At 41.3% G+C, this 13,768-nt stretch overlaps 1 protein-coding gene across 4 annotated transcripts in view; it reads right to left on the bottom strand.

Moving 5' to 3' along the window:
- Positions 1-13,768, bottom strand: part of GALNT7 (polypeptide N-acetylgalactosaminyltransferase 7) — a 128,342-nt gene that overhangs the window by 46,842 nt on the left and 67,732 nt on the right. For all 4 annotated transcript variants that reach the window (XM_069493337.1, XM_069493336.1, XM_069493338.1 and 1 more), the window contains exon 2: positions 11,002-11,462. In XM_069493337.1, coding sequence (XP_069349438.1) covers positions 11,002-11,462 — 461 coding nt within the window. The remainder of the gene's footprint in view (positions 1-11,001; positions 11,463-13,768) is intronic.

Below are 13,768 nucleotides of genomic sequence, written 5' to 3'. Positions count from 1 at the left end.
CAATAACATATCTATGTGAGGCCAGATTTTCTTCATATACTTCAACCAAAACAATGTAAGGGCAAAGACCAAATACAGAGGTGGATACTAAAATTCAGCTTTCTTCTACAAGCAAGACATTAAAGAAATTGATTAAAATCCAAGATAATGCCACTCTTAAAATTTTTTTGTTTTGGAAAATTTAATTTTCATAAAATATGTTAGCATGTAATGAATGTATTATTTTAAAAATCAATTAGTAAGCAATTAAAATTTTCTGTTTTAATTTCAATATGGTAAATTTTGATAGTTAACCCACATAAACAAAAGCTTAATAACTTGGGGCTTTCAGTAGTTTTTAAGCATGTAAAAGGGGGTCTGATTTTAGGAAAATCTGGTTTTTATTCATCTTTCTTAAATGTATGTATGTCATATTTATTTAAATATTTAATATCAAAAGTGTTTGGTCTTTATTTAGAAGTTTGGTGATGTTTTTGTGGCCAGAAATATGCCATAGGAACTTAACTCTTATTTACATCAATTAGCTTATGGTAAAATTGGTTTCGTTGTATGTCATTTGGCTTAAAGTCAAAGTTTCCAAAAACCTATTGACGACACTGAGAAGACTTACTGTATTGTTACATTTTACCTTATATAATCAATTCTGGCCCTTGCTGATATGTATCCACAATATTTATGAGTCAATTTCTCACAATGGTGCTGATAAGTATATTGTAAAATTATCTTCAAAGGTTAATACGTTAAGCATTATCAATATTTTTCTTGTTACTTAGAATAATTTCCCCCCACAAGTATTAGCAATTCTTACAATTAAAAAGAAAAGAAATGGAAATAAGCGGAATAATTCAAGAGGAGAATGGGTTTAATAACCTAGGATAAGGTCTGGACAAATATGCACCAAATTCTGAAACCATCAGTGGCCACCACTGACTGAGAGGTGGAACTAGATAAAAGGCAGGAAAGATTGAGTCTTTTGGTATTTTTTTTAATAGTGGAAAAAAGGGCAGCTCCCTCCACTCTACCCCCAGTATTTGTCATTAAAAAAGTAAAAAAGTGAGGGATATATACCTACACGATGGGTGCAACGCGCACGACCTGGGGAACAGACACGCCTGGAGCTCTGACTTGGGGGGAAAGGTGGTACAGGAGCAACCTATGTAACCTGCAATTCTGTATCCCCCATAACAAGATGAAATTAAAAAAAAAAAAAAAAAGTAAAAAAGTCCAATGATCACTGCATTACAACTGATAATATTCAGCTCTCCTGCCACAATGTAGCCTGTGAGCCTTCACGAGACCCTCCACGTCTAACAACTAATGTCACGTCACCCAGGACTAAGCCTCCTTCTCCGTACGTCCCATTCCACCAGGCTGACCTGACTCTTCCCCTCGATGCCATAAATCCCATCCCTGTACATTTCATTGTGTCATCCCCCTCCCACACATTACCTTGACTGACCCCTTAAGACCGTGATTCTTAATCAGGGGCGACTGTACCCTCCAGAGGACATGTGGCAAAGTCTGGAGATTTCATTGTCACAACTCAGGATGAGGAAGCGGGTACATGTGTGTGCTCCCGGCACCCAGTGGGTAGATGCCAGAGATGCTGCGGGACACACAGGACGGCCCCCAGCAAAGAATGATCCAGCCCAATGTCAACAGTGCAGAGAGCGAGAAACCGTCTTGGAGACAAGAAAAAATTCTGCACAATGAGACACAAAGCCTTTGCCTTTTACCTTTTTCTATTAATAACTTCCTCTGTTTTTCTCTCTAAAAAGTTAACATCCTGTAGCATACTGGACCATAAGCCCTTGGCCGTTAGTTTAGCATCACTATCAAGGTAACATGGTGCATGAGCCAGAAGCTGAGTCCCAGGAATTCCATCTTTTAGTTGTGTAACCTTCAAGTTATCTACTTCTTTGAGCCTCATTTCCATCATCTAAAAATATAGTCAAAATAAAGATATACTGTTTCAGTATAGTTATAAGGATTGGATAGTGTATCAAAAAAACCTAGCACACTGCCAGGTATACAGCAGGTGACCAATACATGGACATCAATGCTGTCAATCCTTACTGTCACTTACTGAACAGCCTCTGTCATTAGCTGCTGTAATAGAGAAATAAGGGAAAGAAGCAGTCACAGCAACATAGTGAATTACGTGGAGGTGGAAGTGGAAGACACAGCTTATACTTCGTTTGAAATGAAAAATATTCCTGAAAACCATATCAACACGTGGAATACATACCCTGGGGCTGGAGCTTGCCTTTCTGTGCCATTTTACACCTGCAGTGCATGCCCCTAGTACACTACCACTAAACATTCATTCCAGCCCTTCCCTTGCCCGGCCCCAACGCCCGGCATACGACTGCAGAGACAGAGACTAGCGCCACCCAACAAAAGATAGATACGAGGTCAAGAACCGGCCAAACCCTAATCTACTGTGCTGTTGTCTGCTGGGACCAGAGCTTCTCCTTTGCACTTGATTTGAGTAAGAGCACCCGGTGCTGCTTCCTAAATAGCTGTGGTTTACACAGACTTCAGGACAGACTTTTTCTGTCCTTTATGCTCCTGCCCGTGCCCTCTCACTCAGAGAAGAAATCAACCTTAAGAACCTTCCCCATGGGCCCACTCCCGCAGGCCGCGGCTTGGCGTGTCTGGCTCTGGAGGGAGCTCCTGCCTCACAAAAGACGAGGCACACTGTCGCCCACATCTTTCACCGAAGACTTTACAACTCTTTCCTGTAAAGTGACGGCTGTGCATTTCCAGGGTAGTTTAGATTCTCAAATCTTCCTCCAGAGCCCTTTATCCTGGTTCTTGATTTGCTCACTGGGCCTTCCTGTTCTGGAGGGCGCGTGAATATTTTCCACTTGATTAAAATGGCGGGCGTCATTCTGAAATAAGGTCCTAGGTTATCAAAAATGTGATTTTCCTCCTACACATTAGCTACGTTTTGAAATGTGGAATCTCTCTCAGGATTCAGGGAAGAGGAAAGCAAGGCCATGGGCCCTTTCCCAGGGATGCACTAAAAGTTTACTGAATGTAATCGAATCATATTATTTATATAATTTTAACTCATGTAATTAGCTTGGCTTTGGTGCTAGGCTCTTTTTACTTTTTAGCACAGTCACCTTATATATTGCAAGAATGATGAAAGAACAATACTATTTATAATATACCATGTGTATCTTTTACATATTTAGCTTAAACTGAGCAAAGATGATTAATTTACTCAAAGGTGCATCCAAGAAGTTATACAACAAATTATTCATATTATTACTTCCAAAATCCTTGCTGAAGAAAAAAAATTGATGCTGATGCTCCTGCCTGACAGCTCTCTAACACCTTGCCTTTACCACGGAAGCTGTCACAAATTGTCCCCACAGACCATGGAGCGTGAAACTCATTCTGAGATTCCAGAAGGTGGTTTTCCTAATTGCCTCAGGCCTGGTTCAACTAATTTTAAAGAGTGTCTCCTCCCCAACATTCCAGAGGTAAGAGCCCCACACCTAACTGTGAACGCGGTGAGGTTGCCATCTCGCGATTTTACATCTATCACAGCAATAGCGAGTCCTGGCTCTAAACTGGTCCAAGTTTCCCCAAGTGTGTGGCCCAATGTGAATACTTGCTCACTGAGAGCTATTTTTTTTTTTTTTTTTTTTGAGTAGTTGCTGTGTTTCTAGAATAAATGGAAAGATAGGGGATCTTCCTTTTCCTTAAATGTTGATTTATGCTTGGTTAACCAGCTAGCCAGTATCCTGTAAATTATTCATCTTAAGTGTGAAAAATCTCTCCCCTTCTTCCTCTTTTAGTGTGGTTTGCAGTCATACTATGGCCCTATATCCAGCGGTTTGGCTTTGACTGTCCTTTAGGCACAATACAGGTGCTTCTACAATGCCATATATGTAATATATTCCTGGTAAACTCTTTGTTTGGCAAAATCACACATTAAAAAAAATAGGACTCACGGGGAAAATAGGATAGAAGTTGGGACCAGGGCCGCAAGGAGAACAAAAGCAATCAGCACAGTGAAATCGCCATTGAGTTTGCGATGCACATCACAGTCCACCCTTCACAGCCTTGAAACCCAGGAGCTTGGGTTTTCCTTTCTGTGGGTCTTTGGAGGCATTCACTTCTAATACAGAGCAATTTCACCAACATTAAAAGTGTAATCCAAGAATGGCCTTCTTCATCCATCAATTTCCTTCTCAGCTCCTTCGGATGCACTTGCAGCCTCCCCAGACAGTTTAACACAGTGGCAAGCGTAATGGGTCTTGAAGCCACTAAACTCCTCCACTTCTTGCACTAAAGAGAGACACTTCTGCAGAACTGATACTTTTCCCCATAAGCTCTTCATAAGTACACTGTTATGCCTGTCTCTCTAGCTGTGAGCAACCTGGCCCCTTGATCACTTCCAAACATTAACATGCAAGAGGAAATTTATAAACCACCAGGACTTCTACACTGAACTGATACCATTTCCCTATTTACCAAACACAAGAGCCACTATGCATTAAAGAAACACACACTGCCATAAACAGGCTGTATCTGACGGTTCTGGCTACATCTAACAGTCTAAACTGCTAAACCACCAGACGGACCTTGCTGACCCACGGACGGAAGGGGCTCGGTTCTGCCAGCCACACGGCACTCAGCACGTCCGGGTCTATTGGCAGAGGCTCTCTTTTCAGAGGAACTGATAACCTTTTAGTAGAGGACATTGAAAACACTGTTAGCTCCAAAACTGAGATGCTCCAGGAGGAAGAAACGGTACAAAAAACATCCCTTAATGTCCGTGTCAGTGTTCCCCATTGGAAGGAAATTTATTCTGAAGAAAAAAAAAAAAAAAAATCAAGATTTTCCTGAAATTGTCTGTCATTGGGGTGGGATGTGATAGGATATCTAGTGGTGCCACCATAAATATTTTTCAAACTATTCCCCGAGGAATTTATTCTAAGTTCCTGGTTGGGGATAGAGGGCCATGAAAAAACAATAAATGCAATGTGAGTTTATAACATTTTATCAGGCACATTTTATGATTTGTAACGTTGGTGGCAGGGGTCGGGCGGAGGAAGGGAGGGGAAATGAAGCTAACTTGGACAAGGACCAGAGAATGGGAAGGTCCTTCCCAAACAAATGAAGTCTGAGCAGGAGAATGATCCCACTGAGGGAAGTGAGCCTTCCCAGAATCCTACCCAGGGAAAGATGGCACTTCAGAGACAGAAGGATCCAAGATTGCTGCTCTCTACGAATGGCAGCTTAGAGCATCACATTATGTCCAGTTTTTTAGCCTCACTCCATGAACATGGTACCCCTCAAAACTGCTGCAGAAATTTGGGGTGATATAGTTACCCCCGATCTCCATAATAATTTCAGTTTGCCTAAATACATCTGTTGTCACCCAGGACCTTAAGCAAAAATCAGCTCTGCTACCATAATTGAGAAAATTCCAAAGTGCAACGTACATATATGTTTTTGTGTTTGTATCTGTGTACCTATAAGAAGAAAAGAAACTAGGCATCAGAATGCAATTTATTTTTGAAGTTAATCTGGAAAACCCCTGAAAATCACAAAGTACCCCAGTTTCCAAGAGTAAACATTTTCAGGCCAGTTAGAAAGTATTTTTTGTACCTAAAGAAGCAACATGTCCATCATGGGTCATCGGAAACCACTTTCAAATGTGCTTCCTGCAGATTAGATCTAAAGTTGCCAAACTGTAGTCTGAAAAAGTTGCCGAATTGCAGTCTCAGAAATGAAAAATATTTGGAGCAGTCTATGAGAGAAAAAGATTGTGTGTTAAAAACTGTCATTGGCGGAGGCTGGGTGGTCATAAAGAACCAACATATACTCTGATCACAGAAATGGGGCTAAAGTCCTGAAATACACACATATATTCATGATTCACATATATATGTGTGTATATGATTTATATATTATTCTAAATATCTGTTTTAACCTCTGTGAGTTACTTTAAAGTTGTAGTTAGCCTAACTAACAGCTATGGGTCATGATGTGTAAAAACTGAAAAGGAAAGCTATAGCATTTCAACTAAATCAATGTTTTAAAAACAGCAAACATTTTATAAATTATAGCACTATGTTCTAAACAACTTGTTAGATATCAATGAGAGCCTTTAACATAGATAGAGAATGAGAAAAGCTCACAACCACGATTCACCTTAAATAAGAGTCTAAAACTAAGTATTTATTTTGGCATCAGGTAAGAAAAAAAATTATATGGTGTATAAGGCATGAGTATAAATATAAAATATCTTTTAAAAAACTATTTCACACAGACAAGCTTAAGAAAGATATTAACGATCATATTAATATTTGTATAGCTCTCAGAATTTTCAAAGCATTTTACATCTATTATTTCACTCTGTAAATGCAACTAAGATAGCTTTCTACAAAACAGAAATGCAAAAGGTGTGTAGGTGTGAAAAAAGGTTAAATATTAGAAGCAGATGGATTTGCTCAACAAGTCAAAATATTTAATGCATTTGTTTGAAACAAAATAGCTTGGATGATATACCTCTGATTGTCTGCCTTCTTGGGCAGAAAAAGGGTAAGAATAATTTCCATGTGTTTGTATCTGTAGTTCACATTAAAGGAAATAAAATCCCAAACTTTATCAGAAGAAAATCTAACATATCCAGAAATAGAACTTTCTGCCTCTTCCTATAAACAAGCTCCTTATCCTCACTGTCTCCGCATGAGTTCACTTGAAGCCAAGGAGCAAACTGGTTAAGTAAAGGAGCCTGGGCAGTTCTATGCGAACCACCCCGTCTGTTCCTGGCACCGTTCTTCTGTGTGCGACTGAGCTTCAAATCCTTGGCTCTATCTTTGATTCCTCCTTCCACCGGTTCGCCTGCCAAAGCCCACTGGTTCTAACTCTTCTGTTCTCTTACACTGAGTCTCCTTTTCCTGCTTCTCTAAACTCCACTCAAGTTCCTGCTCTAATGCCACTAGCCCCTTAACAGTTCTTCACCCCTAATCCATTCTAGATACCTCTCCCCACTAGTCTGATACTCCCTGTAACTTGACATGGCCTCTCACTCCACAGAACCATGTCATTTTGCTCAGACTTTTCCTACGGCCATTATACTCTGCCTTCCACTCCGGCATTCCTGCCTTTCTCCCCAGGATAGACCCTGAGCCCTTTGAAGGCAGGACGAAGTTTTCTCACTGTTGCATCCTCTGGCGGCTAGCACGGTGCCTTGCAGACAGAGATACTCAGTATCTGTTGAACTGTGAAGAAAATCATATTTGTTTTTTATAGAAAGAAGTGTGAAGTCAGGTGAAGTCATGCTTGGCTCCAGTCTTTAAAAAAGAAGTAGGCCTCCAGTTCACTCAAAATACTGTTACTCACTCTCTTAACAAGCAATCAACAGCCAGTAAATTACTCAGTGAGTGAGTGTAATTCAAAGCTATCACATACAGAAGTATGAGTCACACCAGCAGCTGGGCAGCTCTTTCCTGCTCCTCGGGTAGAGAACATTCATCTGAAAAGACTACAGAACAGCCACAAGAACGAACAAGTTAACCACGGTGTCAGATGTCGCAGCTGGACAAACAGCGCAAAGCTTGGTTTCAAAGCTTGGCAGGTGGCTCATTTATATGATTGACAGAGGCAGGAGAACAGGCTGTAAAGGCCTAGATTCCAAAGCTGCAAAAAGCAGCCAGACCACGCCAGTGGCGGAAGGGGCTCCAGAGCACATGAGGGTGGGAGGGGTGCATGTGCGTGATACAGATGTACGGCTTGTTTTCAATGTTACCAATAAAAGCAGAAAAGTGCTAAAATGCATTATTAGATAACATGCAAAACTTAAGGGAGGTTTATTCATTGTTGGTTTTCTTAGAGAAAATCCTAAGATTATCCACATTCTGAATCATGAATAACTTTACTTAAAAATTATTTGTATACTCTACATCGAATTTTAAGTGTACAAAGAGGAATGAAGCCTATCTCACTTTTTAAAAAGTGTCTGAAAGAGTCCAATTTAAAAAATAATTTGGATTCAGTTAAAAAATTTTTCAGGGGGTTATTTATATTTGAGTATTTTGAAATATTAAATGAGTTTTATCACTAGGATAGAATTTCAAAGAAAGTCTTGAGTCTTTTATTCGACTGGAGATACAATACTTACAGAAATGACACACAAAACAGGCAAATTCCTATTTCTAGGTACTGATCCAGTTGTGTTAAGAGAAAAGAACAAGGGAAACAAGTGGCCTGTGCAAGGCAAGGCGGGGAGGCAGGAAGGAAGGAGAAAAGAAAGAGAAGAGAAGAGAAAGGAAGAAAGGAAGGGAAGGAGAGCAGAAAAGAAAACAAAGGGAAGAAGGAAGGGAGGAGCCAGGCACAGTGGCACAGGCCTATAGTCCCCGCTACTCAGGAGGCCGGGGCGGGAAGATGCTGGGACCAGGAGTTCAAGGCCAACCTAGACAACACAGCAAGACCCAGTCTCTAAAAAATAAAAATAAATTTTAAAAAGGAAAGGAGGAAACAAAGAAAAAGAGAGAGAACGAAGAAAAAGAGAGAAAGAAAGGAAAAAAGGAAAGGAAAAATGACAGGAAGAGAACTGCAGGGAGCAGTGAGGACTCAGAGAAATGGGAGGTTCAGATGACAATTGTGTCTGAAATTTTCGAAGGAAAGGTGGAGGCTTTGCCATCACAGAAGGTACAAGAAGATGATGTGGATAAGACAGTGTGTGACATTTATGTTTTCCAAAAAGCAACAGAGAGTATCAAAGTTAAACAGTAACTGAAAATATTCAAATGTTGACAAGAAGATACTGAAAACAGTAACAGGAGTAAAAACAGCTAATACTTAAGTTTCTAACCAACAGGCCTGTAATAAAAGTCTTCTGGTCTATTATGTCACTTAATTCTAATGCCAGTCCTGAAAGATTGGTATTGTCAGACCCGTTTTAAGGATTAGGTAACTGATGCTGAGAAAGGGTAAGTGGCTGGTCAAAGATCTGACAGCCTGTAAGGGAGCTAAGGCTTGGACTCTGGCAGACTCCACCCGTCCATGTACCCATTCCCCCTCTCAACACACACTCACCGACCGGCTACTGCTGAGCTCCTGTGTGTGCTGCTGGGAATGCGCAACAGACACAGTCTTGGCTCTCAGGGGAAGGTCAACAAACAATATGAACGAAACAGCAGAGAGCGGTGCTAGAGAGTAAAGCGGGGCACGACCCCATCACATAGCCTGGACAGAGAGGTCCAAATGGGAATAAGGGATGGGAAGGAGCCAGGCACAGGACGAAGGGGGCAAGCGCTCACGGACGCGGGACCAGCCTGAGACAGACCCACACAGCTGCAGGGACGTGGGCAAGTGGTGCAGCAAGGAGGTCCGCAGGCAGGGAGGGTCACAGCATGGGGCTGCAGCAGGTTAGGAGTCTGGGCTTCACTTTAAGTGCAATGGAAGCGTAGGGTGGTTTTAGTGGGCTGTGTCTGGGTTTCTAAAAGACCACACTGGTTTCTGTAAGGGGCAGTAGTAGAAATGGAGAGACTAATAAGGAGACTTTGTAGGATTCTAGGAGAATAGATGGTTACATGGACTCAAGCGGTGGCAGCAGAGACTGAAGACATGAACCTCAGAAATGCCCCCGGCTGTATTTCGGTGGCAGGAACTGTTACTCGGCAACAATCACCCTCACTCCTCACTAGGAGTGTTACCAGAACATACAGGACACCCAGTGAAATATGGAGTTCAGATACCAAATTTTTTTAAGTACATTCATTCCATGAAATATTTGGGATATAACTTGTACTAATTTTTTTCACTGTTTATCTGAAACTCAAATTTAATTAGGTGTCTTGTATTTTTATTTGCTAAATCTGGCAACCCTACAACCAGGCAAGTCTCTACTTTATTGGGAATAAATTGCTCCAAGATTCTTCTGTCACCGCCCCTTGAGATGCTCTAACTCTTCTCCGTATTAGAGGTTAGATCTCTCACCATCACCAGCATGGTGCTATACTCCCACCCCTACTTCCTTTGCAAATCTCATTCATCCCTCTCACTTACCAATAAATGTATAGGAACGTCCACAGTCTATTGGGTGGCACTGTATTAGACACGGAATTTTACTTAGTGGTCATAAAGAATGCTAGTGAATACACACGTGTATGCATGTATGTGTGTGTACACGGCTGGGTGTGGGCATGTGTGCACCTGCTGTGTTAACCTTTTAAAATGAAGACGATGCTAACGGTACATCATCAGAAATACATTTTGAGTGTTTTCTTTAACAGCAGTGAATTAAATTTGCATCCACATTGATGAAAGCTATTTAGATCCTATAGCAGTAGAATTGGTTATCGAACCACCTGAAAGAGAAAAGCTTCGAGTTCATTCAATAATCAGTGTCTATTAAAAGGTAAGAGCTAGAAATCCTCATTTTAAAATCTTACTATGTGAAAAGAATTTGAAAGTTTAGGCCACAGTTTTACCTGAGTGTTCCTTTTGCATACATTCAAGTATTTCAATTCCCAGTTTCAGTACCGAGAGAAACATTACAGCAAACATAAACCTAGTGCATGACATGAGACATGCAGAGCACTGTTACTATTTGCTATTGTTCCACAGCAAGATAAGCAGCTTGCTCCAGAATGAAAACCAACACATCAAGGGAGTTTTGCTATTAAAAAATTGTCAGCTGAACTAAACAAAGTATTTAATAGTGTAGTTGATTTACACCCTGGTGCCAGCTCATTTTCTCATTGTGGACTGGTAACAAAAAACTGATAGAACGTACCTGTTTGGGGACCACTGATGCAGAAGACCCCAGAATTTTATATACCATACCTTCAGTAAGATGGTATAAATGGAGGTACCTCCTCCTTCTGGCCATTTTGCTGATCAAAGAACCTTTTATTTCCTTGAAATTAAGGCATAAATAATCTCTCCATTCTAACACTCTAACTAAACCTCCACATCTATCAAAACCGTAGCTGCCCCAATTTTAGAAGGAAGAGGATGTGTGCTTACTCTTCTTGACGTAAGTCATTGACGCTGCGGTCCAGTGAGATCATGTCACTTGCCACCATGTTAAATCCAAACTCTTTAATGCTGGCTTGAACTGCATGTTTGAATTCTGGTCCCAAAACCAATGGCTTGGCATTCTCTCCAGGGCCACCAACCACTCCATGAGGCTCAGGTTCTTTGGGTTCAAAGTTACCAAGGATCCCTGGGCGTAGCACAGGATCACGGTAGGTAAATGTCTGAGGCTTAAAAGTGAGATACTGCCTCTGCATTATGTCTTTCTGGGAGTCTCCTCCAGCATGGTGCTCTTGTTCGTTTTTAGCCTTGTTTTTTCTTCTAATAGACTCTAAGTCCACTTCTACTCCTTCAACATGAGGCCATGGTACCACAGGTTTGAATCTGTCATCCCCGGGAGCTAGTCCATTGCCTCCTCGGTTAGGCATGGGGTTATTGACATCTCTGTCTTCCTATACAAAAGGGAGGGGATATACAATGAGTACATGAAGGCAAACCACCACAGTAGAGTTCATGATACCAATTTTCATGTTTTAAAATAGGCTGAGGCAACAAAACAGTTTAAAATGTGAAATATGAGCAAGCCATTAATCAGGACTTCCCATTAAAGGATATCTTTCAGGGTAGAAAGGAAATACCAAGAAATAGGCTGTTTCCTCATCTTACTATTCCAAAATAAGTGAATGGGTACATTGTTTACTTCTCCCTTTATAAACCTAACTCTATCAAAGACCTATTCATAAAGCATATTGTTAAGGGATGGCGCAATGAGGTTCTAGAATCTTTGATTAAAACAGACACTTGATAGGTCATGTTGTACAGCATGCGGTTTTCCCAGTCATCGGGTGTATGATAAATATAACCTTTTGTCAGCAACACGGCCATATGGTGGCAGTGGTGTGAGATGGATGTCACCCCTCGCAAGGCCCATGACGGAGCAACAAGGTGGGGATATGTTTTCAACAGTCCCGATTCAGTATTTTCTACTTAGAGTTTTTCCTCATTCAGAACTATTAAAACAAATCCTCTAAGAACTGTAGCCAAGTCAGCTTGGGCTTTTAGGCCACACCCAACACCTAATATGCCCCATTCCAGAGGTGGGCAGGTAAAAGTAGACTCCGCATACAAAGATACTCACAGTAACGGTGCCTCTCTTTTCTGTTTGGACCCTTCATTACCTATGCACCTCTTTCAGGCCTAAATCCTGAGTGCTTTTGCTTCTGAAGTATCATATGTTAAGTTTTTGCTAATCCAGGACCAGTCTTTGCACAAAGCAGTTGTTTCTCAATGCTGGCATCACGTCAGCAGTTTTTAAATACTAGTATCTGTGTTCCACCCTCAGACACTATGATTTAATTGGTCTGGGCATTTGGGTTTTTAAAAAGCACCCTGGTGATTTTACTACGCACCTGAGCCTGGGAATCACTAGCTTAAGGGAGAGCTGCTCACTGCAACTAGACAGGCGGCCACAGCGCACGGCTGGCAACGAGGCAGGGCGCACCTGGAACACGGCAAAGCAGGCTGACAGGTCTGCCCTCCCTCCACCCACGACTGTGCGATTCCTTAAGATGTTAATCATACAATTAGCACCATCTGACCAAAATTTTTCCACAGCGTTAGAACTACCTTGAAAAGGTTGAAAACTTTGCTCTAAAGAACACAGGAACACAGAGGTAAGGCTCTAGGTACGATGTTGATGTGTAGGTTGCTGTCTGCCGATAGTTTATTTAGAGGCAAAAATCTCTACAGAAAATTATTTCAGATATGAATTTAGCAGGTAAGGGATGACAAAGGATGATTCTGGGGAGTTAAAAAGGGATTTTAAAAAATTATCTATTTGTTCAATTAGGTAACATAAGATACGACACCAGATTCAGAAGCGTGTAGTGAAGAGCGAGCTTTCCCGTTCCCTTCTGCAGGGGCGCCCACAGCGGCAGTTTCCTCTGAACCTTCCTGGAGATGGTACACGCATGTGTTCAACATACATGTGTATATGTAACACAATTTTTTTGAGGATGAGGCATAGAGTTTAATTAATGCATTAAAAAGAGAACCCATAAGATGTATAACTGGTTCAAAGATAAAGCCAAAGAACAAACACATAAACATCAAGAACACTGCAAAGAACTTACAAACAGATGCCAAACTAGTTAAGCTGGTCAGCACGCACAGGGCGATAATCAGCTGCGTCCCACCAGACACAACCCCCGTCTCAATGGTCAAGAAGCCTCTGCAGTACTGTCTGTTTTCTACAACATACAAGATTGTAAAATAGCTCAAGGAGGAAAGGGTGAGGTAACCTGGGAAGTTGAGTCCCAAAAGAAGACCGCGTTTCAAAGTTTTCCACAATTTTCCCCTACAATACAATACTAAATATGAAAAGCAACACAGCCTGACCAGATAAATGCGGTAACTTTCTTCAGGGATATGCGGAATAGGTCAATAAAACCTCTGGATCAGGCTCCTATTGCCACACACCTAAGTAGCAGGGACTCAGCTTGAGTCTAACCTGTGAGCTCCACTATGAGTCAGAAGTAAAAAGGTAGAAGGCTGTCTTGCCAGAAATCTTACATTCACGAAGGACTGAGGGTTCTTGGGAACTAACTAATGCCAAGACAAGTGTAAGGTGAGCAGGAGCCTTTAACAGAGAGATGAGCATTGAGGCTGAGGGGTGACTCTGATTATGGAAAAAGTGTTTGTTTCTTCAATTTGTCTCCTGGATCTTTCCAAAATGCCACTCACTTATGGCAGTATTGTA

This window comes from Eulemur rufifrons, chromosome 18 (genome assembly GCF_041146395.1).
Source record: "Eulemur rufifrons isolate Redbay chromosome 18, OSU_ERuf_1, whole genome shotgun sequence".
NCBI lineage: Eukaryota > Metazoa > Chordata > Mammalia > Primates > Lemuridae > Eulemur > Eulemur rufifrons.
This window is presented reverse-complemented; position numbering and strand designations above follow the sequence as displayed.